Source organism: Cardiocondyla obscurior, linkage group LG04, assembly GCF_019399895.1.
Source record: "Cardiocondyla obscurior isolate alpha-2009 linkage group LG04, Cobs3.1, whole genome shotgun sequence".
In the NCBI taxonomy this organism is placed as follows: Eukaryota; Metazoa; Arthropoda; class Insecta; order Hymenoptera; family Formicidae; genus Cardiocondyla; species Cardiocondyla obscurior.
The window spans coordinates 3,902,773-3,929,908 of record NC_091867.1 but is presented as its reverse complement, the minus strand read 5'-3'; the positions used below and the strand labels follow the sequence as shown (position 1 = coordinate 3,929,908).

The 27,136-nt window shown below is 40.8% G+C and overlaps 1 protein-coding gene across 5 annotated transcripts in view; it reads left to right on the top strand.

Moving 5' to 3' along the window:
• The window catches only part of Ten-a (tenascin accessory), a 448,965-nt gene that overhangs the window by 125,277 nt on the left and 296,552 nt on the right, over window positions 1-27,136 (top strand). For all 5 annotated transcript variants that reach the window (XM_070655994.1, XM_070655991.1, XM_070655993.1 and 2 more), the window contains exon 2: window positions 5,145-5,180. In XM_070655994.1, the coding sequence (XP_070512095.1) occupies window positions 5,145-5,180 (36 nt within the window). The remainder of the gene's footprint in view (window positions 1-5,144; window positions 5,181-27,136) is intronic.

Sequence of the window (27,136 nt, the reverse complement as noted above, 5' to 3'; positions counted from 1 at the left end):
GGCGGCACGATCATCAATTTTAAAGTTACGCGGGTAAAGTTTATTTCGCGAGTGGCGTGCAAAGGCCGGGGCTATTGTGAAGTTGTTCAAGTTGTTGGAGACCCAACCCCTCATGCAGCTACTGCGAACGAAACCCAGCATTCGCGTTCCTCGTCGAGCTCCCGGTAAAGGGGTATCGTACCGGGGGTGTACGTGCGCTGGAATGTTCCCGGGACAAGGTTGTTTTGTGTGTAGAACACGCTGCCTTCTGACTACATCAACGTAAGACGGGGGGACGATACGAGAAACTCCGAGAAGAATGATGAACGCGTATACTTTGCACGTAAATGCCGTCCGAGTGCAACTTAAACGGAATTTCTTTCTGTCAATGCGATGGACTTTAGCCGAGAGATACCTTATGCTCACTGATATATGCGTAACGAAAACGTACCCGTATAAATTTCCCTCTTACATTTTCATTAGCAAATAAAACGCTCGACGAGCTGCGAAACTAACACAGAAGTACGTTTCAGAAAACAATTGCGCTCATTTATTGATTGTCGTAATATCAAATATTGATCTCTTAATACGCGTATCCCCAATGTATTCTGTGTATCGATAACCTACCATTCCATGAAATTTCCCAGACTAGCTGGTAGAAAATTATTTTATTCCAATTGTTTTATACTGCTCTCGCGTGTTCTAGCTTTATTAAATTTTGAAACATACGTGTATGTACGCTTGTTCGAGAAACAAATTTTATCCTACACAACTGCACATTGTAACGTAGATTTATGTATTGATTCATTTTTATTCATACGCGGAAAAAAAAGTTAATGATATAATAATTCCAAATTTATATACGTCATATATTTATCGACTAAAGTCACACAAATCATGAAAATAAAATTTTATTTAAAGATAATTCCAACAGTTTCGTCTAATTTCTCTTCCCCCTTTTACCATAATATCTCATGCGAGCTTTAAGATCATTATATATATGATCCTCTTAGCTATATTTGTAAAATTACACGGACTAGCTTAAATAATATAACTCTAATATCATCGTCTAATATTAACGAGATTATGTCTAGACGTATGCGTGTGTAAATGCAGTAAGTACAATAATGAATGCGGTGCAGATACAGTAATTGAAGTTAACTGCTCAAAGTCGTGATCATTAATTATATCAGCGGAGAGACCGATAATGATTTTGACCCAATTAATCGCTCTAACAGGGTGATTTGCAGCACGCGCCGTATCAGCAGAAAAAGACGTACGCGTTTAACGTAACGGATAAAAATTAATGGAGCGTTTATCTTGTAATTACGGGTTATCTTATTATCAAATGCATATTAACACTATTTATTCATTAAAAAGAGAAGCATTTGAATATTATTTTTCGTAGATACATATGTATAAAAAAAATACAAAAATTGCAAACATTATGGTAAATGTAATTTTCGTTTGATTTTACTTAAAAAAATATTTCGTTACTTATTTCATTGATTATTAATAAAAAAATAATTATTATTTTAATTTGGTAAAAAGCTCACGACATATTTTAATAACAGAAGAAAATTAAGACTGCAATAAGATAATATTTTATATGTCGTATTTTATTTATTCAATTTATACCAACGTAAAAGATTTTCTTCAAAAATAGTTATAAGAATAAACGTTTTATATTAGGATGTAATTGGGTCGTTGAATTTGCTATAATCCTTCAATATCTTAATCGAGGTATAAAAGTGCCATCGGTATTAATATGCATGTGTTTCCAATCTAATTGTAGCGTACGTCTTTTCTTTCGTAACATTATTACTTTAGTCCTAATTAAACTTCTCCTTATTGATCTTACAATAGCTCACTCTTTAGCGATATCTCGCTTCTACTTGGCTATATCTCAGTTACCCACTCAAAGTTAGTTCAAAGCACGCGACAAGAAAACAATATCCCCGTTCGTGTCTTTCATTCACTCTCGAAGAGCTTTTCTAGAATCGTGCTAATCTTTAACAAGGGAGCCCTACACCCTGTAACGCATTGTGCAAGATCTTACTGCTTCTGTACTTCGCGGAGCAAGTTTCAAACTCGGTACAACTTCAGTTAGCTTTAGACTTCTTGGCCCTCCCCCACTGAATGCTACGAACGAAATTTATTTATATCCGTATACGCCACTTCACACACAATAACGAAAACTTCGCCCGCGGACTCGTGTAATCATAGCGAAATAAGGACGGCGCGATGTTTCCTAATATATCGACAATCTGACAGGAAGATTCTTAGTAATTACGTTTGGCCTTTAACTATGCGGTAAGTTTTGTAGGGAGAAATAATGTAGAAAAATTGACCATCGGAACACGATGTCGTAAAATGTTTGATGAGATAACAAGTTGATGAAAGAATATAGTGATGAAGTTCCCTAAGACTTCCGCCTTTTATATTCATGCACAAAGTTGTGAAACGCAAAAGTGGTGGGAAAAAATATTGCCAGGTTGAGGTTCGCTTTATAGCGAAGAGTTGATTGTGTGCGCGTAAAGTGGATACAAGGGTCTCCACGGAGTAATGTATGACGGCGCGGTTTTTATGCGTCTGCGAATGAATCAGTAAAGGCATTTTTAGTAACGCGAAGTGATAATAAATTATATACACGGACCTGACACATACAGGCCTCAGGAGATACGTTCGTGATAAATTCGATGGATAATCGTTGCAGCTATCACGCGTATATAAAAGCTGCATTACCGTGTTTCTTTTTATTCCATTTCCATGCGCGTCTATCGATTATTTGACGTTAATTATTTTATCTCGCTGCAAAAGCAAAAGAGACCGAACGCGTTAATGACTCATTCTTATATCTATTTAATGAAGCGATATGTTTTATTCAATTCTAAAATTGCGTTTATTCCGCCTGTTTATTTTTTATCGCGACAAAAGTTATTTCGACAAGCTTACCGAAATAAACGCGCCATTTAGCGCGTTTTAACTTTCACCGTGCTTTTTAATGACATTACTTGAATTAATTATGCCACATGCGATCGAGCGCCCGTGGCTGCAAGTAATGACCAACTTTTCCGAGAATACGCAGCATGAACGTAAGCCGCGTCACGTAGTTTTCAAGTCTAACCACATGTGCAATTTTCTATAACGCCAATAAAATAAGATAAAAAAAAGGACTCACCGGTTCGATGCGCAGCGGCGGAGATGCAGCTACGACGAATCTGAAACGTACAATAAAAAATAAAAATTATAGCGATGTATATAACATAATATGAGCTATTAAAAAAAATTATGTCCGCGCCTCTAATTAAATTTGTCGATTAAATAAAAAGAAGTAAGGTTATCAAAACAAGATCTAAACAAAATTTCTAATTAATTTTATTTTTCTTTAATGTAGCTTTGTTTTCTGAACTAATTATTAAAGTTTTTATTATTTCTCCACATTATCGAAACAATAAAATGATCAAGAACTATTGATTTTACGTTAATAAAGAGATTCTCACCTTAACGTTGCTCCGCCGAAGCATGTTGCCTTTCCGAGGCCTCCTCCTCCTCTAAGTCTGGAATGGTGGAACGTGCACTTTTTTTTACATACTGGTCACTCGAGATTAACGCACTATATAACAAAAACCCTGCTCGTTTCACTCCCGATTAACGGCATTTCCAAAGCAACCCGATGAACCAGCACACTAGCAACCACAATGATTCTGAAACATAAAAATATAAATTATAGTGTCTATGTATTATTAAAACAATAAAGTAATTGGAATTTTGTGATATTTGATTGATAAAAAGTGATCCTCACCTCGACGTTGATCCTCCGAATGGTGCCTATCCTAGGTTTTCTCCTCCTCTCAGAATGGTAGGTCGTATTCCCTTTGTCCGTTGGACACTCGCGAAATACACGCGAATTAACTACGTGATAATTACGACGCGATACTGAACAGCACTCCCGGAAGTAACCCGACGAACCGTCTGCGGTTTGTTTATTTCATATCAACGGCGAGGATACGGTAGCTTCTCCTCTGCATTATCTAAACAGAACAAAGATTTTACTTAAATAACATTTTCGGAATATCAAAACCACTGCGACGAGCTCATAACCATGCGGCGTATATATTCTTTTATTTCAACTAGAACAAACTTTGTACGTGCTTTGAGCGCGCTGTTTATACATCGCAGTCCTCGTCACTCAAGTCCCACCACGATCGACCGATTAATTTTCAATATTACGATACACTTCCGGCCACGTGCGGAAATTTCACGCCCGGCGGAAACGCCGTTAGCAGCGGTGAGAACATAGCTTTCGATCAAGCTTACTCGGAGCTCGATCGAAGCGAGCCCGGATCAATTATTTGTCAGGTTATATTGATCGCCGCGGCGACGTAAACGCTTAAATAAGAATATGACTTACTTCAGGGAAAGGAGAAATGATACAGACGCTCTCCGTACACGAAGAATGGAGAGAACAAGGTAAATCTCCCGTGCCGGGAGGTTTTTGTTGAACGCAAGTGCGTATTACCTTCGACACGGATAGCGCGGCTCTTGCGTATGTGCGTCTCACTTGACCGCTGAAGAAGGACAGAGCGAGAGTGGGAGTAGTGAGGAGAACGTAACTCGCGCGTGGCACGTACACCCGTGCTCACTCTCACCCCTTCCACCCCGATCACCTGTCCGTCTGTCTCTCTCTGTCTCACCTTTACATAATTCAATTTTGTTATAGAAAATTTATATGCCGAATATTATGCGAATATTATTAGATAATTACAAGCATTGCACGCGATAAATTAGCTTCGTAAATACTTTCCACGTACGGATTGTCGACTGTAGAAATGAATACGTCTAAATCGAGAGCTTCGTTCATTGCATATGATTATTTTTTTGGCACGGACGCACTAAAAAGAAGTTAAAGCAAATAAAGCGCACGCTTTGTAATATCTTGTTTAATAAACGTTATGTCATTGTATTAAATATGATAAAATGAGTTAGAAATAATACAATTAATATATTTCGTTTGTTTCACATTGTATCGTTAAAACGAAAAGTCAGCTCAGATAATAAATTTAATTATATTATTATTTCCAATCCAGTGAAATGGCATAACTGCATTTATTATCAGTTATATTAATAATAATTAATTAGCAATATTATTTTGTTTGTTGCAGGACGATCTCTGATCTCTCCAACGGAAACAACAACAGGTAAGATCCAAGATATTAAGAAGCTGAGTATTGCACGAGAAATTAATTATAAAAGTACATCTACCAAATACATACAATTTTATACATTTAATTTCAATTTCACTTTAAACCGTGGCGGAACGTAATCACAGTTTTAATCTACGTTTTTATTCGGCAATTCTATTCGGCTAAAACTCGCAGTCTGGAATATAACATGGCATAAAGGTGCTAACGCAAACTTGAGACTCGGAAAGATTCGCGACACCGGCGGGTGGCGTTTTTGCGTTACGCAAAAATTGCGTGCGAGTCAGAGCGGAGAAACAAAGTGGATTACGCGTCATGTATATACTTTCGCTGTTAAGACGAGAGTTTATTCCGCAGACGGTCTAATGTCGTAAGTTTACAGAGGACCTCGACGGAAGAGACGCGGGGGGTACCTTCGACTGTTAGGTATAGGTGTCAACGTTATAGGTAGCCTCTTTTCACCAGGGCTTTCTCCGCGCGTCTTACTTCCTCCTCCGTTCTCTCGCAAGGAGTTCGCAACGCCGTGTATTTCTCTCCTTGTGCGGCTCTTCCTTCCTTCATCCTACCTACCGCGCAATGCCCGAAGGTATGTTGCAGCTTACAGTCTCACTGTTTATCTTCAGCCGTGAGCTTTTGTGTTTGCACAAGCTCCCTGGCACTACCAACCGCCGCGTATCCACATCGACCCCGTCTTTCGCGGCCAGCTTCGTGCAAGGCGAACTACCACGGTCCTCTATTTATTTAGTTTTTTCTCGGAGAGTTTGTGGATCCTGTAGGAGAAATGCTTAATTGCCGTGAGTGTCCGCGCCGTTGCACAGACCTTGGAGACGTTCCCTGACGAAGCCTCGGTCGCGAATTTTTGCCATTCCAAGGCGCGAAATTCATGGCGAATATAACGAGCGTGAATTTATTTGAATAAATTAATTTTAATACCCCTCAGTCGCAATTCTCTATTTTATTTAATATTCCCGTAAAAAAAAAGTATTATTATTCGTTTGAATAAGTCCGATACATTTTGCGATACTTTAATATTTTTCTATCTCACTGCGGTATGAATTTTCACGGCTTGAAATTTTTTAAATCTTTTTTTATTATATATTCACACACCTATCTCTCTCTCTCTCTCTCTATCTATCTATCTTTCTTTCTTTCTCTCTTTTTATCTTTTTTTATATCCATATTAATTGAAAGTGACGCCAAAATATTCAAGCTATATCGTCGAGTACACAGCCGTGTCAGTAGGAAACTATGTTTAACTGACCGGCGTGAATGGATATTAGAAAAGTTTTCGCGTGAAACTCTGCGTATCGACGAGCGACAATGCTGGCGTTGCGGTTTCGCGTTAAAAGAAACGTCTAAATTACCCGCGATAGCATCGAATTCAAAACCGGGCGTGCGACGCGCACGGGTTAGCGCGGGTTAAAAAGTATGAATGTGGATACTGCGGGCGATGTTCCGTGGTGGTAGTTTTTGCAATTAGCGATATCGGCTACGTCATCCGACACGTTCGGCCGGCCGAGCGACGCGATGCACCGGCTGGCGTGGGAGTGCGCACTTCGTGGCGTCGTCGGTGCCGCCTGGCGTATCGCCAAATTTCCAGCTGACCCATCCTCTTTCTCGTTCCCTTCACCCGCACCCTGCCTCCACCTGCCTGCCGTCGACTCCCGCGCGTTGTATATATCGACGCCCAGGGCTATGTGCGTTATCAAACGATTTATATCGGTGTTTTGCAAAATTTGTGGAGCGGAGGCTTGCGAGTGGCACAGGGTGCGCGCCAGTCCCGCTCGGGGAATGCATTAAACGTTAACCGGCGAAAATGGATAACAAGGGAAGCGGCGCCGGCAAAGGGCGCCTCGTGCATCGCCATGAGCCAAAAGATACCGCCGCGGCGTGTTATCGGGTTTAATCTCGGCTCGTTAATAACCTTTCGCTTTTGTGCGCTCGTAGCCGCAGAGAGATCCGGGGTGCACGCGCGCTCATTCGCGGCCGGTCGAGCCTCGGGATTTATGCCTGTCCTCGATAACGCACGCCGTAACGCGAAAGTCCGGAAGCCACGCCTCACATTTACCGTTTAAACGCGCCCGTCTCGTGGCCCTCGCGATCTCGATGCTGCTTTTGACTATTCGTCTTCCTTGCGGGGTGGACACGCGTCACCTCGCAGCAAACGTCGCCAGCGCGGCCGTTTGCGATAACGTCCGCGAAAATATTCCTCCCGTTACCGTAAAGTCTCGGCGAAGGGGTCTCGCTGGAAAAATCCTGATTCCGAAATTTCCCGGCGTTTGTTGCCGGTAAGAGATTCAAGGGAAAATGGGACGTACGTTTCGCGTTAAGAGAAGTTCCAGGCCGCCGGGGATACGAGTCGGCGACGGCGGCTTAACCCCGAAGTGATTGCGTAAAGGGCGCAGCTGCAGGCACATTCGAGGATTCTTCGGGGAATCCAGGCGAGGCACCGTCGCCAGGATAACGTCGGAGAACAAAGAGCGGACTAAGCTAAAATAATTGCCAATTACAAAACCGAGCTGGATATTAACATTATCTTGGGGAGGCACTGCAGCAGGCACGCCGACGTTACCTGCAGCTGCAAGACGATGAGTTTCTTTGTGGGAATGTTTTTCCGCGTCTTGGCTCGGGAAATCACCGAGGTAGAGCAGTTGCTGCATGCGTTTTCTTTTGCGATAACCGACTGTGCCGGCGCCGTCGAGATAAAGAAGATCGTCTTCTGCCTCCTCCAAAGAGAGGAGCGCGGACATCCGCTATGAACAATTATTGCCGCAGCTCGGAGCTTTCAACTTTTGAATATCGTTGCGGGATGATTTTATCTACCTGTAGTGCGGGGAAATTCACTAATGCAAGAAACGAGGAACGAGAGAGTCTTGAAAGCGCACACCCGCAATTGCGCGGATATGAAACTACATATTTTGGGTGTTTAATCTGGTTAAATATAACTTGTTATAAAACGAAGCAAGATATGGCAGATTATATATTAATAAAAACAAAATTACATTACCTAATGATTCACGAAGAAATAATTTAATTTTTTTTGTCACGCAACCACAATTGACATAATAAATTTCACATAAATGTTAATATACAATTATGAGATTTGGAAAATTTTTCAATGAAAATCGTGATAAATCTGTATAATTTTCCGCTGCATAACCGGTTCAAAGTAAAGTCGCACTTGTCACTATTGTGCTCTTTTCCTACTGCAATCTATCAGGAGATTTTCAGCTTCTTTGTTTCTTCCTTCATTCTCTAACTTTTCTCTTGCTCTCAAGCGTACAATCCTGAATCAGAATCAAATCCTCGACTCAGCTATTCGCGCGGGGGAGATTCCCGATTAAATTACATTTATTAAATTTGTCTCGATTTAACTTTAATAGATATATATATAACGCCCGTCTCTAACGGTGACAGCAGAAAAATTACAAATGACACGATACAAAACGATTGTAGTCGTCGTGTTCAGGCAATTATCGGACAGAATTCAGCATATTTGTACCGGAACAGCTCTGTCACAAATAAATATGAACGACAGGTTTCCGACAGGGAAATAACGAGATTCCTCGACCGCAATTCTGTGTTGCCAGCCATTATTTTCCATTAATCCCACTATGGCAGGAAAATTCCGATCCCGGGTTTGAAGAGTCACTCGTCTCATTCGGATTTCCGAGACAACTTTGCTTCGATTTCATTCAAGATAAAAGCAGAGGAGTAAGGATAAAAAGAAACCGTGCCGTTTGCGAGGCTCCCCTTCCAGCAGACCCGGCCTAAGATTGTTCGGAAAACGCGTTTGTATTAATTAAAACGTAATTAATCAGAATTAAATTGACTCGGTCGGATAGAAAAGGCGGGTGCGAGACGAAGGAAATTGATTGGTAGAAATGGAAGAAGAACAGCTCGATGGCGGCAACTTTTCTCGACGGGTCGGTTCTCTAGTTCCTTGTATTTTCGCGATCCTGGCATTCTAAATCGAGCATAATGTAAATATTTCACGGACACTTAATTAGTTTGCTGGATAAACAAAAAAAAATTGAAATTAACTCGATAGCGTTTAACGACTTTCTACAAGATTAAATTTCGTGATTGACTTGTGTATCTGGATCAAGAGGTCAAAATATATCTTACATTCGCGTTATATTCTTTGCGTCAAAGGTCTTGAAAATAGATGTGACGTAAGCCACTTCTTTATGCAGTTGTATAGAGAGTGACATATTTTCTAGCAGTTTAGATCTCGAGGTACGACAAGAAAGGATAAAAAGAAAATTTTGATTTGCGCATTTTTGCCGGTTTGCGAAATAGCATTGGCGTGGTTTCTCGCTCGCTAAAAGACACAGACATGCGGTTTTACGTGTAAAATTCAAGGTGTACAATACCACGACACAGTGCGAGAGTACAATCGCTAAAGCATTTATAAAGTTCTTTCAAACGTTCGGTCCATGGACATTTTAAGAGTCGACTGACTTGCGCGCGGTTCTTACATCGGTCTACGTTGGAAAGTTCGAGGCTAACTACGGCGAAACTATTCAACATTTTTTCCCCGTTAATTAAATACCGTTCTTGTAATGGAGTTAAAAGAGTCGCGGCGTTTTAAAATGTTAAATGGGAATTGGGTCACAAACGTACCGTTAAATTCAGTTCCGTTTTTTTTTTTTTTTTTTTTTTTTTATCATTACTTCTCATAAACGCCCCGTTTGGTCGATGTTCAGTATTTTCATTTATTTTCCTAGCTTTTGCGAAACCCCGTTGTGGCCGAAACTTGGCATTGCTTTCCGATGTATATATATATATATATATATATATATATTTTTTTTTTTACAAACAGCTGTTGACAGCTCGGCGACCTGTTACAAGTGAATTTAAACGCGCATTCCTCTGTCAGCGGTTACAAATGTTAAGCGTATCGGAACCAATGTTTCGCTGAAATTTCGCGAGATTTATTGTAAATGGTGCAAGCGATGCATACTTAAATTTTTACATCTCGTGGGATGTAAAATGTGAAAAGAAAAAAAAATTATAACTCCGCTGCATGCAGTAAAAAGAATATTGCAACAATGGCATTACGTATTATCGTTATTTTTAACATCGCGTCCATTAGCCACGTTAATATTACGGCACATTTATTACCACTTCGCGCTGCACCTGGCGTACGATTTCGACATTCGAGAAAAGCACTCGCGGCGAAGGCAGGCAATTCACGGAAATACACGTTCGATGTGGCGGAAACGCGATCGCCGACGTAAGTACTTGCAATCGCGCACGCCTGCACGTGCCCAAAACTCGTGGCGCGTTACTTTTTCGCGCGACTTACCGAGGAGCAATAAAGGCAAACGACACGCCGCGTCGTGCCGCACTGTACGATTTATTATCTCGCGGTAAGCTCGCCGACTCTCGAATGAATTGCTCGGTCGCAACTTTTTCGTAAGGTCCTCGGAGAACAAAGCCTGACTATAGATACCGTGTGATCGGAAGGACAATAGAATTAATGGCCAGCGAGGAGCGCTCGAGAGAGAATTTTTCCGCCCGCCATCGTGCCACAGGGTCGCCCACCCCCCTCGGGCCTCCACCCCTCACCGTTGCCCCTCACGGCGTGAAATAACGGCTTGCCGCTACGCCGACGTTGGATATCGAGGTGGCGGCGGTCGATTCGAGGGAGACTTCGGCGGGAATTCCGACGTTGGACGTGTCCAAACGTTATCAGAGGGCGGTCATCGCTGAACGCCACCAGAATATAGAGACCGGGGACCGGATGCTACTCCGTTTCGCGCACATTTCCTCTCTCTCGTCAATGGATCCCACCGTAGCGTGCGAATGAAAATACCTCCCGCTCCGTTCTTCCTGGGAGGAACTATATCGTACGTAGTATATGTTTTCGTAGCCGCGGCGTAATGTAATATTAAACGGGTCCTCTTCGCTTCGACTATCGGCTCGCCCGACGGACATTGTCCCGGATCGATTTGGTACACGGATGCGGGGCCGCGGACGAGAGAATGGACCGTCGGAATCGCGTTATAAGACGGAACGCGATGAGCCGTTATCTCGAATTTATCGCGATCCGACGGATAGGCGGGAAAACGCGGCCGTTCTAAAAGACATTGGCTGCTGTGGCTGGTGAAAAGGCCGCGAATAAATTGTGCGCGGAAGCGGATAACGCGTGAATCTAGAACGCTGAGGAGAGAAATCTGGTAAAAAGCAATGTCGTGTGTTGTCTGGGTTATAGCTCGCTCGAAAATACAGCTTCGTTGAGATCAATAAAACCTCAATCCCGCTCTCTGGCCCGCGGCTAACGGCGTTCTCGAGAAAGCTCTCGCGCCTTTTATCCGCTTCCCGATTGTGCACCACTGGGAGTGTATATTAAGTGGCACTAGCATCGATTAAATCCAATCCCTTTTATTTTCTTCAATCACGCGTTATTTCTTGGTCGTTAAATCCACGTAGATTTGAAAATGATCAAGGCTCGAACCGACGTCGTGCTTATCACCTATTACGATCGATCACGCCGATTGTTAAATCGATCATAAAATCATCGTTATTATTCAACGAATAATAGCCGCGTAGCCACGTGCTTTGCGTGCACGCGCGATCGCCGATATAAATGAAATTCGCTAATCGCGCTAATATTAACAGACGATTGCAATTTTTCGGCGAAAGTCGCGAGCGCGACGGTCATGAGTCAATGATATTTATGAACGTGCCGGAGATCTTCTGACCCACGTGCCTCAGTTCGACGATACAACCGCAATCGGATCCTGTGGCACCGATTACGCCATGGTAGCCGCAAAAGCGCTTTAACCGAATGCACGTTCGCGGCGTTACGTCGACATTGGCGCACAGCCACTCGAAATGACGACACTCGTAGCCGACCGAGCGAATCGCATTAATGATGGTTACCGGAACAGCCAGCGGACGAGGATGCTTTATCGTGCTCCAGCCGCGCCGTATGCGGACGGACAAGAAGCCGTGAGCGGATAATTATACGGAAGTTTCCAATTACGGATAACGCCGTAGCGAGTAACCGTAGGTGTTAGCAGTCAGCCGCTATCTAATCCCGAATCGAGTGGGGTCCTAGGACCTCCAGCAGACGTCGTGTGCATTAAGAGGATAAGCCGCAGCGTGATCGTAGATTAAGCGCGTAACGCTGCATGACATTAACCACCGCTATTGCGTCACGCACTCGGAGATGGTATTCCGCGAATTTGCGAAGTGCATTAGTTCTGCTCATTAATGTGTCGTATAAAAGAAAAAATTTCGCGGAAAAACAGCGCGCAGAGATAATTATATTTCTCGGTAGTTGCACGGCTGGACTTATTGCACTTCTCGAAATGATATATCCAAAATCACGAAGGTAATAATATTGTTAAATGGTTAAAACTACAATAGATTCGGCTTCGTTGAAATTGGCGCTTTGCCCGACGACCTTTTCTCCAATGTGTAAAGTATCTTGAGCGTGACCGTCGCAGAAGTGATTATGTGCGTGCATATACATCCAACGAACCAAAACGGCCTTTCGGAAGGTCCGAGCTAAAAAGAACGTTACTCTTAATGAGCTGGCCGGCCGCCAGTTCCTTGTCCGATAGACTAACTCACTCTGCAACTCGAGTCAATTTGCTCGGTCATAGACTTTCGGAGCAAGCGTCCGTCAATTTGATAATGGTTTCGATAAAAATAAAAAAAAAAAAAACGTAATATACATCGCGTCGTTTTAATCAAATTTGTTACTGCTGAACAAATCTGGACGTGACGCGCATCTATTTTTGTAAAAGTAGTAATGACTACGAATGTAACAAAAAGTGTGCTCGATAAAGCTGCCAATAAATACAGCTAATAATAGATTTGTCGATCGATTTACGTGAAAATTTCACTTGCACTATAATTAAGTATGCAGATATACACGGCAGCGTCTCCGTGGGCTCTCCCACGTGCGCGCGAGCGATTGCTTCGGAAACTATCGCAAACTATGATCTAAGTTTACGCGATATACGTACAGAGCCGGTGGAGAAATCCGAAGAACGACGGGCGGAATTACAAGTATTACGTTGATATCGTCTCGCGACCTTATCGATCGTTCGAAATCCCTTTTCGCAGAATGCAATTTGGAGTATTCGTTGGCTCTCTCCCGTTTCGTTACCCTGCCTCCCCCTCCTCCCGATGATGGATTACACCATTACGAGCGGATTCTTTCTCCTTTTTTTTCTTTCTTCCTTCTTTTTTTAACAGGTCCCTGCGAGCTGACCCAGTATCACGTGGCATAATAATAGCTGTGCCGGCGCACGCCAGAGTGGCTCCGGCCCTCTTGTTCCTTGAAACAATAGGACGTTACTTTGTTTTCTGACGTACCGTCGTTTCGGGCTGGCGAGCATACGCGGAATCTAATCCATATCCGGGCGAGGATGAAATTTACTACTTTAATAACACCGCGTTCGCCGCTATCCAGGCGCAAGTATACATACGTGTGAATAACACCACAACCGCGCCGCCGGGCGTACCAATGTTCTCTAACTTCCATCCAGCCTCTGTCCGACAGACGGGAACGATTTCGAGTATTTGGGTCAAGTTGTGACCGTTGTTTGCTAGTGACCATGTAACGCGCGCGCGGCCGTTACCGCTGGCTGCAAAACGTAAATCCGGTACAACCGTGGCAACTTGTTTCCTGTCGGAACGGAAAGTAGCATCGCTAATTTAACGACGTAACACGATGCCGCGGTGTTCGTTACCTGCGAGCAATGATATTTCTGCGGCGCGAAACAACGTCGGGACGCACATCCGTTGAAGGATCGTACGGACATGTTCGAGTACACGTGCCGTAAATCGTTGACGCAAACCGCGAAATTGGCGTAATGACGTTATTTACTTGTCCGGTAAAAGATTTTATATCGCGATGTTTTTATTCTTGTGCTGAAATCGACGAAGTTTTAATTTATTCGCGTTATCTTAAATTATCAAATTCAAATTGTAATGCGTGCTTATTAATTTTATAAACATGCAATTATTTTTATGTATAGTGCTCAAAAAGTATATTTTAAATTCATAATGCAAATAAAAAAAAAAAAAAAGGAGCGTGTTTAAAAAGATTTGGTGTTATCACTGGTAAAATTTAATACAAAGCAAACTTGAGGGTAACATCTTTACGGGAGCGTATTGAGAAAGAAGTCTTCGCGAAAATCCGGAAAGGCGAGGTATACACGATTCAACGGGATGGGCTATTTTCACTCGTATACACACGTGCCCTATAAGGGTGCAGATTGGGGTGAAGAAACCGCTCCTTTATTTTCCTTACCTGCGTGGGACGGTCACGTGCCGCGACGCACAAAGAAGCGGGAAAGGAGAACGGAGAGAAAGAGAGAGAGACGGAGGAGCGAAAAAAAGAGAAAGAGAGCGATACACGATGTTAGGGTGGATCCTGGATACATAACGTAACGGATGGACAGGCAAGCTAAGGCTAGATGGGTAAGGCTATACTCCAAAGCTAAACTACTTTGCCCCGAACAAGACGGGGGGCTGCGGGGCTTGAGTGCTAGCCGCTTGTTCTGTAATCCAATAGAGACCCTAAGACCTTTCTCACTCCACCACCAATATAGGTACACACGCCGATAGATACACCCTATGTACACTGGATACGTATGTAAATTTCAATATGGCGCGTCGAGTCTGCGCGTTTTTCTACCGTCTACTTGGATTGACCGAAAACAATCCACGATACCGGATGGAAATCCAAACGATACCAGGAGCACCGCGGGACGGTCGGAAAAAAAAAGACACCGCGGATCCTTTGGGCACTCGTGGTATTTTTTTTTTTTTTTTTTTTGAAAAACGCGGAATATGCGAGACTAGTAGACGACACTCTGGGTGACTGACCCCAGATGTTCTAGATGTTCTAGCGATGAAACGTGAAATGATTTTCAAATATCCCGCAGCATCTAGAATAACTGGATAAAACGTTCAAACTGATACATTATTTATATTCGTGCGAACGTAATGTTCCTCCCTTATTCGATATTACGAAAACTGTGAATATGCCATGCAAATGTACCGTTTATCTCGATGGAAATCCAAATCGCTATTTATATACGCACGACAGGCGATAGCATTTTGATATACTTGGTTAATATAACAATTATTAATGGAATGAAACTGGCAAATTACTAATTATCCACCAGTAAAGTAATTATGTCATTGATTTGTGCTATTTCAATCACACTAATTATATATATATATATATATATATATATATATATATATATATATATATACATATATATATATCTCATTCATATATGTACATTTAAGAATTAGGGCACTTAAAGAAATATTTTCCAGCTCGCGTATTATACGCCAGCGTGTTTCAAAGATCGTTATTATTAATAACATATATCGTGAAATTTTCCTAAACCATATTTTTATAAATTATCCTTGCAGCTGACTACATTTTAAATGCTTCCACTTGTCTGACCCCATTTAGTATCCCGCGTATAAAATCAGAGAGTAATACGTATATAATGCATTTCCCTAAATGCGCAGCTTTCTGCGAAATGCATGTACCTTCATTATATTTCGGTTATTTCTAAATTCTGTCCGTATAAAAATTTCATGCGTGTAAGAAATTTCCGAGCACCTACAGCACATCTATTTCACGCGAATGCCGAATCGAAGAGTCGATAGTAAATTTTCGATATAGAAAAGCGCCTTGTCAGCGGCTACATAAAATTCGTCGTATTAGAAGCCCATATCACGTAGTAGTTCATCAGTGGTGGAATTGGCTATTTTTCTCGGGCATCAAGTTTTCTTGACCTGAAAACTTGAAACCCATGCTGCTTACATAAGAATGCGACCGTACACGAGAACGGTTGCGTTTACCGTATCATTAAAAAAAAAAAAAACGATATTACGTAATAACTTAAAAATATATACGTCTGTTAATTATTCGATAAATTTCTTCCACATTGTCGCACAATTAATAAAGCAAAAATTGATTATTTAAAATATTCAGACGTATGATTATTACATTTCTTTTGTTACATACTAATGCTAGTAAATTACTGCGCTGCTAAAATAAGTAGCACCTAAAGTTTTGTAATTAACTAATTTACTGAAATGTCCTACGTGCAAATTTGAAGACTCGACAGATGATTAAATTTTATTAACGAGTATTGAGAAATAAGTATATTAAGAAATACAGATATTGACGAACGTGATATCGAATTCTTCGTAAATAAGTAATAAGCATATTCTTTACAAATATAAGTAGATATCAATATCCGAGGTGTAAGACTGCTGGTAGGATAAAACAGATGGGCATATCCTGCGAATTATTCTGCAGTGTACCGACGTCGGTGTCCTACCCCTATGACAGGGGTAGTTTTACTAGGTAGTCGGTAAGGAAGGATGGTTCGCTGCAAAGGGTGGCTTTGCCGGTAGAGTATTCGAAAGCCCTCTGCAAACTGTGTACTGGGGTGAAGCTCGAGTGATGGGGTTACCAGTAATTTTTTGCCGTGATAACGCGTCAGCTGCACCCGTCTAATGTTTGTGTAATCGTTCGCCGATAATTTCCCCGATACGTTTGGCAATCATGACAGTTTGCAGCTATAATACATCGCAAAGCTGTTAATTAAAATAAAAATACTATTTCTCGCCAAGCACATAATTAATTAAAAAAAAAATTTGACATTTTACGCCTTATCTGGCCAGTACAGCGAATTATATGACTGATTACTTAAATCTGAAATAACACGACGTTGTTGGGCGACGTAGAGAACACTCGGTATACCGATAAAATAATTTTTGGACACCAAACGCCTCGGGGGTACATGCCAATCGAACGCCTCGCGAGACAAACTTGTTGTGCGCGATTTCGTGTGCCGTATTTTACTGCGCCGCTACTCGTAAAAGCTCGGATGCGAACCCCGTCGTTCCAGAATATCGATTTCACGGTTGCAGATATACCTGCACGTGTCTTAGCTCGTGCCGGCACTTTCAGTCGTAAATGCGAGGTTCCTGCACCCTCCGCGGTCGCCGACGAAGTCGGGTCAGACGTCAGGGGTGAGTGACAGTCGTGCCGAGCCATTTTCTCGTGTATAACGGCCTGACACCTTGCAATAAGAAGGCACGACAGAAGGCCAGGAATGGCCGATGGTTCTGACAGGTGCGCGCGCAAGCGAAGATAGACCCTCGATGCTATGGAAGTTCCCATTGTGCCTTATTCCCGGGTTATCATTATCGTTCTGTCTTCACGTACACTCTGAATTATATATACGTCAAAGTACGATGCAAGCGTTGCGAGATGCTCGTCATCGCATTTCAAAGCTTTCGCTATGTGACGTTACGGGGAGACAACGTCATTTCTCAGTTACGCTCGTTCATTTTTAACGGTGTTACTATGTCATTTTTCGTCTCGATTTTAAATTTAGAAAGCAACAGAATAAGCTCGCTGGATGTAATCGGTACTGATTCGCGCTCTGGCAGCGAATAATTGCATAAAGTTGTGTATACACTTAGCGAACGAACACCGAATGAACACAAGCGGCCGCGGACATTTCTCGATGATGTGTAATGTTGGTGTGTTATTTTTGCAGTAATCTATTTGATTAAGAATGTCGCGTTCGCTGTTCGTTCGAGCGTTCGTTCGCCAAGTGTATACACACCTTAATTACAGTGAAGCAAATGTGCGAGGTTTTGCGAATAATTATAATCGCGTTCAAAAGTTGTGCACGCGTATACTTGATTAATATGCGAATGAAAATGTTCACGATAAAGAATACACAGGCGTTATAAATACATGAATTGTGAATAATAGATTTCCGTTACATTTGCTAAACTCACAGAGATTTCAAAGAGGGATGCGAGAATGAAAAGATAGCGGATTATCCGTGTACATAAAGTAAATCAAGCGAATAAGACGATAACGATTGTCCCGAGACATTGTATTGTGTAATAATACTGACTAATGGGACATGAAATAGTTGCTATAACGTCAAACGCCCAGTAATACCATACTTATTTTAATTGCTGTATATTACGCAGAATAGTTATTATACAATACAATGTTAATGTCAATGCAAATGAGAACAAGCGCGTGCGTCTCGACTTAAATAATTCACGCCTTTACCTTTACTCTTGCAGTGCATAAGATAATCACTCAATGTCTAAAATGGTATGTCATTCAGTCTATGTTAATGAACTTGAATTGTTGAGTTAAGGTCGCTGACAATACTACGAAAAAAAAAAAAATAAAATAAAATAAATCTATGTATATCTAATAAAAGTTTCCGAAATAAAAATTTATATCTTGATCATATTTTTTTACGACAAAAACTCAAAATCGATACAATATACGCACATATTGTCGCGTGCGGTTTTTTATATATCGTAAAAATAATACGAAGAGGGAGATGACAATATTTGTGTCTTGCTTGAGATCGCAGCGAAAAAAAAAAAGACAGGGGGGTGCGAGCGGGTCGCATTTCTTTTTCCACTGACATTGGAGAGTGATTAAAAACTTGATCCTACGGTGCCGCTCCATCTTTATCCGACCACCCATCCATCGCTCCTGTCCTTCGAGTTCGTTTTACTCGACCTCCAACCTTTCGTTTACGATATAGGATAGCGAACAATATGGCGGAGTAATTGTTGTTCAGAGAGAACTCAGGGGCGATAAGCAAAGGGAGGGGGGATGGTGGAGGAGAGTATGGGAACATGAACGAGAGAAGAAGAGAGAAGCTCGACGGTGTTGGATTACTGCTGGCATTGTGAAGTCCAGACATGGGGAAGAAGAAGAGGAAGCAGCGACTAGGGTGGCTGTGTATAAGAACAGCGGTGCGAGAGCGGTACTGGTGGATAAGACGGAGGAGATAGGCAAGACAGCGGGGACGAGCTTGAAGCAGAAGCGGGACGAAGAAGCAGAAGAAGAAGAAGTTATTAGAAATACCGTAAGAGAGTACAATACCACATCCACCCCAGAGTAAAAGAGTGAGGACGCGAAAGTGGATTCACCCTAGGTTCCTTTTCCCGTCCCTTCCCTCGGCTTCTTCGTGTATCTCAGACCTCGTCGGAGGAGTCGACTTTCGCGGGACGTCGACGGAATCGAGATGGCGCGAGGGAATCGTCGTTGACGAGAGAGAAAAAAGGGAGAAAGAGAAAGCGAAAAAGGGGAGCAAGAGAGGAGAATTTCTGTATCTTAGCGCTTCCTTTATTTGCCGCGATTTATTTTATGATACACACGCGCGCACTAACAGCGACCGGGCTACACATAGCGAGCGAGGTCCTCGATACTGTGTACCCGGCCGAGTGGAAAAATGTGATATTCTCTGACAAATGGACGGTGGCGGCTCGTGGCAGAGATGTACGTTTAAATGCGATTGTTTATTTCGTGCTCGATTGCCCGCTAATACCAATTTGTGATGTTCCGCCGGTTTATCGCTCTTAGCCGCGACGTTCCGACGGAGCTAAAAAGCATTGCAGTTCTGACGGAATGTAATCTCATATATTTCAAACATTTACAATACTACTATATACATTCTGCGTTCAACATGCGATATTAATAACATTAAACTAATGTTTAAAAAGAAAAAAAATCTACGTATATTTATTTAGAGCTCATCGCGTGCTTATTGCGAGTGAAAAAACATATAATTTACAAGATCAACCTAATATTTGTTATGTCTTGCTTATCGCGTATTATATTAAAAATACGCAGTTCTAAACATCTCTGCTATTAAGTATCCTCCAACGTGTCTGTTATCGCGTACTCGTTATAACGAGTTTAATCAATAGCCTCGTAGTCCACACACCTGTACTTATGTTAGACGCAAGCTCATCCCATTGTCGCATTACTAATTTTTTCACTGATTTCATCAATAACTTCATGCGCCATGCAATTTTACGTATTATGAACATAAACTTATATATTATAATTCTCCATATTTATCTATTGTCAAATTACACGTTGCGCGTAATTGCAAGTTTTTATTAAAATAAATTTATTTCGCAAGAAAATTACGTCACGACAATTACGTAAAATGTGCTATTAGTGATCGCGTTGGAAAATCTTGAAAATTAATATGCGTTAATGCTAGATCAGGAGGCTGTATTATGAATGACATTGATAATATTATGCAGCTGAGTATCGCTATTGTTTTCGATGACAAAAGGATATGTGATGCGGAACGCGAGATGTGGATCCCGTAAGTGCGAAACGAGAGACTTTTCTAGGGTGTGTTGGTCAGTTGTCAAAGGGGTGTCGGAGCGAAGGAAAGGAATGAGATATCGATAGCTAGGCGAGCATGGTGGTAGTATAGGCGGTCGTAATTGTTATCCGATCGAGACCAAGGGATAGGGTCGCTAAAGGATAGATGTGACGTCATCGGGAACAGGTTCACCTATAATTGGATTTATGATCGGCGTACCTCCATATACGTTCGCAGGCACGAAAATATATTGTTCAGACGTTTTGATTGTAAATTGGTAATTTTAACACAAATATATATACATTCGCGTATTTTTTTTATTACCTGAATATTAAATAACCAATAATAAAGTTTTAACTTGAGATATTTTTCATTAATTTTACAAAAAAAAAAAAATAATAAATTAAACTAAATGTATTTAACACATATTTTAGAAATAACTGTTACATAAATTAAAAGTTACAGACGGTAACATTTGCTTAATATATCAAGTATTGTATGTGTATCTACATTCAAGTATGCGTGTATATGTGAGCGCACGATTCGCATTTACAGCGCAATCATGGCACGATCGGGGAAAGTTTTAATTACCGGTATCAATTCGCATAACTCCGGCAGAGCCGAGAATTCAAGGCTTTTCCAGACATGTTGAATGAAGTTCAGACATGGGGCATATCGCTATACGTCGGCGGAATCATTTCTCACAAGTTTTAATTGCCACTGTCTATTAATACGACGATTATGGTAACGACGATTGCGTTCATTAAAATCGGCTACACAGATATTTTAGTTTTCAGAAAATAAAGCTTTTCTGGGAATAAAAATGCTTTCTCGCACAACAATAGCTGAAATAAATTATTCGCTTGATGCAAGAGTGGTAAAATAAATTCAGTCTGCATATACATCTCTTTTTTTAACTACGTGCGCTATTTTCGATTACTGACTTAATCTATCGATACGCGTTATATGTATATGTATAGTAGAAACATATCACTATGAAGTTGATTTCACAGTGATATGCTTGATGCCTGCGCCAGCTGAATTGCACTGATTGTATTCTCATGCAAAGTATGTCGTTCCCATTGACTACATTGTTCTGCCTGTATTACGGGTTACGTTGCAACGTGATCGTTAAACGCGAATAGATCTCTATTTTATATAGAAAATATTTTTTCTTTCATCTTTACATCCAGTGTCGATTATTTGACTTTTGAGAAAAATTCTAAAGCAGCTTTTTTAAATATTAAGATAACAGTTTCTCGCAGCACGGTAATGTTCATTTAACACTCTCAAAGATGTCTAAGCAGTCATTTCATATTAATATTACTAAGAGTAATATGAATGATTGTCGGAGCAGTCCATTATAATTTGATGTAACGCGCTTGCTGAAATGCAAAGAATCATTTTTCATCTCGCGATAGAAACATAATCAGATTTCGTTGGAACTATCTATCTACACTCGAGAGGGCCTTCCTCTAATCTTTTTCAATAGTTAATAGGATCAGAACGTTAATCAATCAAGTGCGAGGCAATTAACGTAACCTTTTGACAGGCGTTCTGTCCAAGATGCGAGTATCTGACGTGGATTTCTTTAATCAGTCACCCTCAATGCGGAAAGTAAAAGGGCGATGGGACACGAAGAGAGAAAAAGACAAATAAAAAATAAGTTGCAGCGCAAAATAAATCGCGCGAGTAAAGCTGACAGACAGTTTTATAATAATTAAAGAATAATGTAACTGTGAATTAATTTTATGTTATTGTTAGAGTCTAGATATTATAGTACGTATCCAAATCACAAGTACAAGAATATCTTTTTAATTGAAAAAAAAAAAGAACAATATTTGATATTTAAGTAAATTAGTTTTAAAAATAAGGTATTTACTGATAAATTATGCTCAATGTATTTTTAACATTAATACATGTTGCTCTCGAAAAAAAAAATGTTATTTTCATGATAATTACATTGCTATTCTACAAAATATGAGGAATTATTCGTTTTTCATTTTAAACTATTTAACGAAAAAGGTCGTCGCTTGTTTTCGTTTTTCTCTCTTCCCTTTTCTGTTCCGATTTGTCTGTGATTTTAAGAACGTACTAAACAATTTGATTTTCTTCTTTCGCGTTCATCGAGCTACCTTTAAAGAAAATTACTGCCTATTTTTCTCCGTCATTCGGCCTCTCCCCAATGAGCTACCTACCGTGAGTTAAAATCTGAAACTCGATGATACAAAGATGCGTATCTTTTTCACGAAAATAATCTTTTTAACTTAACTTACAAGATAATAAGCCTCTATTTTTACTTTTCCAATTTGGACAAGCATTTCAGATGCACGAATCAAGATAATATACAAATTTAGTTGGAATAGGTGTTATGACAACGTCAACGTCATCATCAAACCATGTTGCGTCCAACGTCGCGTTATAGCGAATGTGCGGTTATACTAAATACAGTATAATTTATAACATAATGCAATTTGAGCTACAACACAGAATTTGTACACTATGCGGATTAGTATCACGGAGTATAATTTATATTATACTTGATGATAATTGTATACGTACGTATAAAAGTGAAAACAAAATTTAATATTAAATAGACACGGATACACACACGTGCACGTGAATATAATATAACACTGCTATTATATTTCGTAACGTAACGAATACTTTAAAAAGTAGCCGCAACATTTTTCGAGAGTTTGCAACGTATTTAAAACCCGCCGCTCGTTGACACGCTGAAGTAGGAAGATAAAAAAAGAAAGAAAAAAAAAAGCCGAATCACGAAAGTTGTTAAGTATCAAATAGGATTCGCCCCATTACACCGAAATACCCTCGTAGCTCGGTTAGCTCTGCTTAACCTGATGTTTTCTTACTTAACGTTATAACGGGACCGCATGCCTTTATCATTTTAATTTGCATCATTAGATACTCATTAAGTCGTAATTCCATTGCTTTAAGTGAATCATTTCAAGTTGTTAATAAAAACAATTAAATTATCAATCAAATTTAATTACTAAATATCTTATATAACACATCCCGGTTCTAAAACGCGAATTGAATATAGAATGTGAAGAAGAACGAATTAGTGAAAAGAAAATTGGATTTAAAAATATCGAAAAATAATTAAAAATAATGAATGCCGTCATTAAAAGACAAGTGACGCTTGTAACGCGTCATTACTGTTTACGGCGGATACAAAACGCTGCTGTATTAAATTAATAGAATAAACAGAGGTGGAGAAAATACATAAAACGATTACGGCTGTTAAGAAACGAAAGTTTCGCGTCTCTGATTTTTAGCCCAGACCACGGCAAGAGCAATTACTTTAGGAATGATCGTCACGGGATAGGGCAGAGTGAACTTGCTTAAGGGAAGCGCGCAGGAGGTGGTATGGGATGCAAGAAGTGGATTGTGCAGCGACAACGTTAATAAATCTCTGGTAATTAGAAAGAATGTCCCGGGGAGACGAAATTGCTAGTGGGCCCGACTCGGTCGGCCTGTTCATTTTTTACGCTACACGAGCGTTAAGATCTTTTAATGCTCGGTTATAAATGATTTGCGAAACCGGAGCGCTGTGCTCTCCTCGACGCACGGTATATATATATATATATATATATATATATATATATATATATATATATATATATATTCAGACAACCAGACAACCACTTGCTCGTTAGTCACGCCGGATTTGTTACAATTAAATTTAAAGATAGGCCGAGCGTCAAACGGTATTACTTTACACGAGAGGGATAGATCAATTAACAAATCATTTGCAAAGAGATACATACGATGAGTTGTACGATATTAATTTCTATGCCTGGCGTAATATCCATTTAATAAACATCGCGATATCGAAATACATTCACGAATAATGACGTATCGCGTTTAACGTATATTTTTATATAAAAGCAGTACGCTTCGATAAATTTTCATGACTCGATGTAAGCGCTTAAGATCCCGTGAGTCCTCTCTACTGGCGAGGAAACGAATTGCCAATGCGAATTAGATCGAAATATAATAATTTCCCGGAACGGAAATATAGTTAAACGTCTCAATTGCAGCGCCGGTAGGTCCGGTAGGCAATACTAATTAAGTACTAGTGTACTCTCCTGACGGGAAGCTCCCAGAATCCGGAAACGAGGGTAGATGTAATTAGGATGAGTTGTGACGCCTGTAGCAAGGAGCCCTTGACTTCGTTGCTCGCGCATCTCTCCGCGGCGGTGCCGCACAAACGCACACTTACGCTTATCCGTGTAAACGCACGCAACGCGGCTCCCGAGCCGCTTTGTTTGTTTAGTCGAGTTTAATCATTCCTATCAGGCCATTATGGAGTATTAGTCTACGTGTAATGCACGTGGTGAGTCGATCGCTTGTCGCTTTTAACTGCCCGAATGATCACAGAGGCGAGGATTGCGTAATCGATGCATTATCCTCTCGACTTTGTCCCATCATCCTCGCAAGAGACATCGCGCTACGCTCGTCTGCGCTCGTGGGAACCGCTGCCTCGGCGACTAGTTGGACTTCTATTAATGTTGTACAGTCGGCGCGTCGAATTAGCATAAAGTTCCACGCCGGAGTGCCAGCGCGTCCGGAAACAAAACTTTCGTCAAACTCCGGTATACGTATGCGCGTAAACTAGTGTTCCGCCCACCGCCCCTCGCCCCCGCGCGTTGCCGTTATTTCGGAAATCAATTTTTCCCAAACTTCGTTGCAAAATGTGCAACAGATAAAATGAACAACAATACAATTACGTAATAACATTTAAAGATGCTTGAAAAGCGGTAAATTGAGATATTTCGTACAATCTTGAATACTTAGCGGGTTAGTTAATCGTAAAGCGGGTTAGATGATCATAAAAGTACGCTCGTTACGAGTCGAGTCGAAGAAACTTTATGCACCTACTTTCTCTAATTGCTGGACGTCAGAATCGCTAGTAAATTTTCTTGACAGAATCAACCACACCCCGTCCAGAACTCATCAGGATAAAAGTCCGGAGAAACACTTAGCAGAGGGCAAAGCTCTGTGTTGGAAGTAATAGTAAAAATTCACCTACATTCTCGCATCAGCTATTCGTTATACTTATCAGACTTAATTGCATTTAATGCAATTGCAACGCATTTCATACGTTTCAAATGTGATATATCTTTTTTATATTATTTTAAATTATTACGTAAATTATTTTTTCATTTGTGAAGCTTTAAATATTATAAATAAATATTTGTGTATTTAAGTTAGTTATTAAAAATTTTTTTTATTAATATCGAAACCTTTTAGCATTAAAGAGTGCAATGGTGAAAACATTTTTGAGATTTGGTGTGATAGTAACGCTTTAAAAAAAAAAAAAAAAACTGCCGAACTTTGAAAAAGTCCGACTAGGAAGTACCGTTTCGAGAGACCATTTTACGGTATGTAACGATCGCGTGTACGCGGTACTTCGTGACTCTTGAATAATAACGAGTATGATAAGACGGCCTAGCATTAACAAATAAAACACTTTCTAGACGGAAATAAGCGGTGTTCCGGGATCTAGATAATGCCTAATAGAAAAAGTTCGCCGCGGCCAGCTAAGTTTTCGTACTTTGCGCGGGTCTTTTCGTAAGATTAATTTAATACGGATTAGAACTCGTGTGTTCGGGGACAATATCCCCGCGTGAAATATATCGCCATTGTTGCGTTGTGTTACAGAGCTCGGCGCAAAAGGGAACAAAACGTTTTTTTTATTTTTATTTATTAATTATTTTTTTAATTATACCGCGTCTCTCTAATCGGTCCTTTTACTCCCCGCGTTTGTATATTGCCACGCAGAATAAGTATTTACTGCAATTACATCTCGACTGCAACGCGGCGGAATTTCTTTTTTTTCTCACGAGAGATCCGTTATTCCATTGAAAGGTCGTCGATATCCGTGATGCTTGCCTTTAAAAAAAATTGACGGGCGAAATGAAATACGTCATCGTCGATGGCGATATTTCATAGTTCCGGACGATCGATTCCGATGCGAAATTCCAACGAGAGACGTCGTCCCCTTCGCCCCTTCGCGACGTCGTTCCAACTGCAAATTAAAGGCGTTTTCTACGCCAGGTGCCACCCCACCGTGAAAATGTTCGCGTCACTTTTGCGTGTTCAATATTCTTAAAATCGCTCGTGAGCAAACAGCAATTCTTATAATCAAAATATCGCGCGGCGAACTTAATTACGCGATTTGCCGCGATAAAGATTTTCGCCGAGAGAATTTCTTAAACGATGATGAAGTTATCGCAATCCACTTTCTTACGTTCTCGCCAGCGTGGGAGGGGGAGGACCGTGAGAGCTGCGGTTGCGTTCGAATAATTAGCGAGATGGGATACTCACCGAAGTATCCGCAATAGGCCGAGAGAGAATCTTGGGAGACGGCGGTGAGGAGACTCCACGGCTGGCTGCTGCTCGGATCTGTAATTTCGATAATTATGGGTTAATGCGTTTAGCCACGTACTGGCACACGTAGCAGGAACATGATTCCAAGCGTACGTGAGATACCTGCAAATTAATTAAACGATTACTGTATTCGACCAAATAACACGTAATGGTTCAATTGTTACATGCTTGTCGCAGACGTATAAATTCAGCGCAACTCAAAATTACAAATCTCATTCGTCCTCGTTGCTAAAGTAAGAAAATTTGCAGGATCTCTTCAACAAGAGTTCTATAAATTAGCGGAAAGAATTAATATCAAAGTAATGAGGTGGCTAATAAATTCTAAAAAAAAAGAAGAAGAAATTAAACTAAATAAAT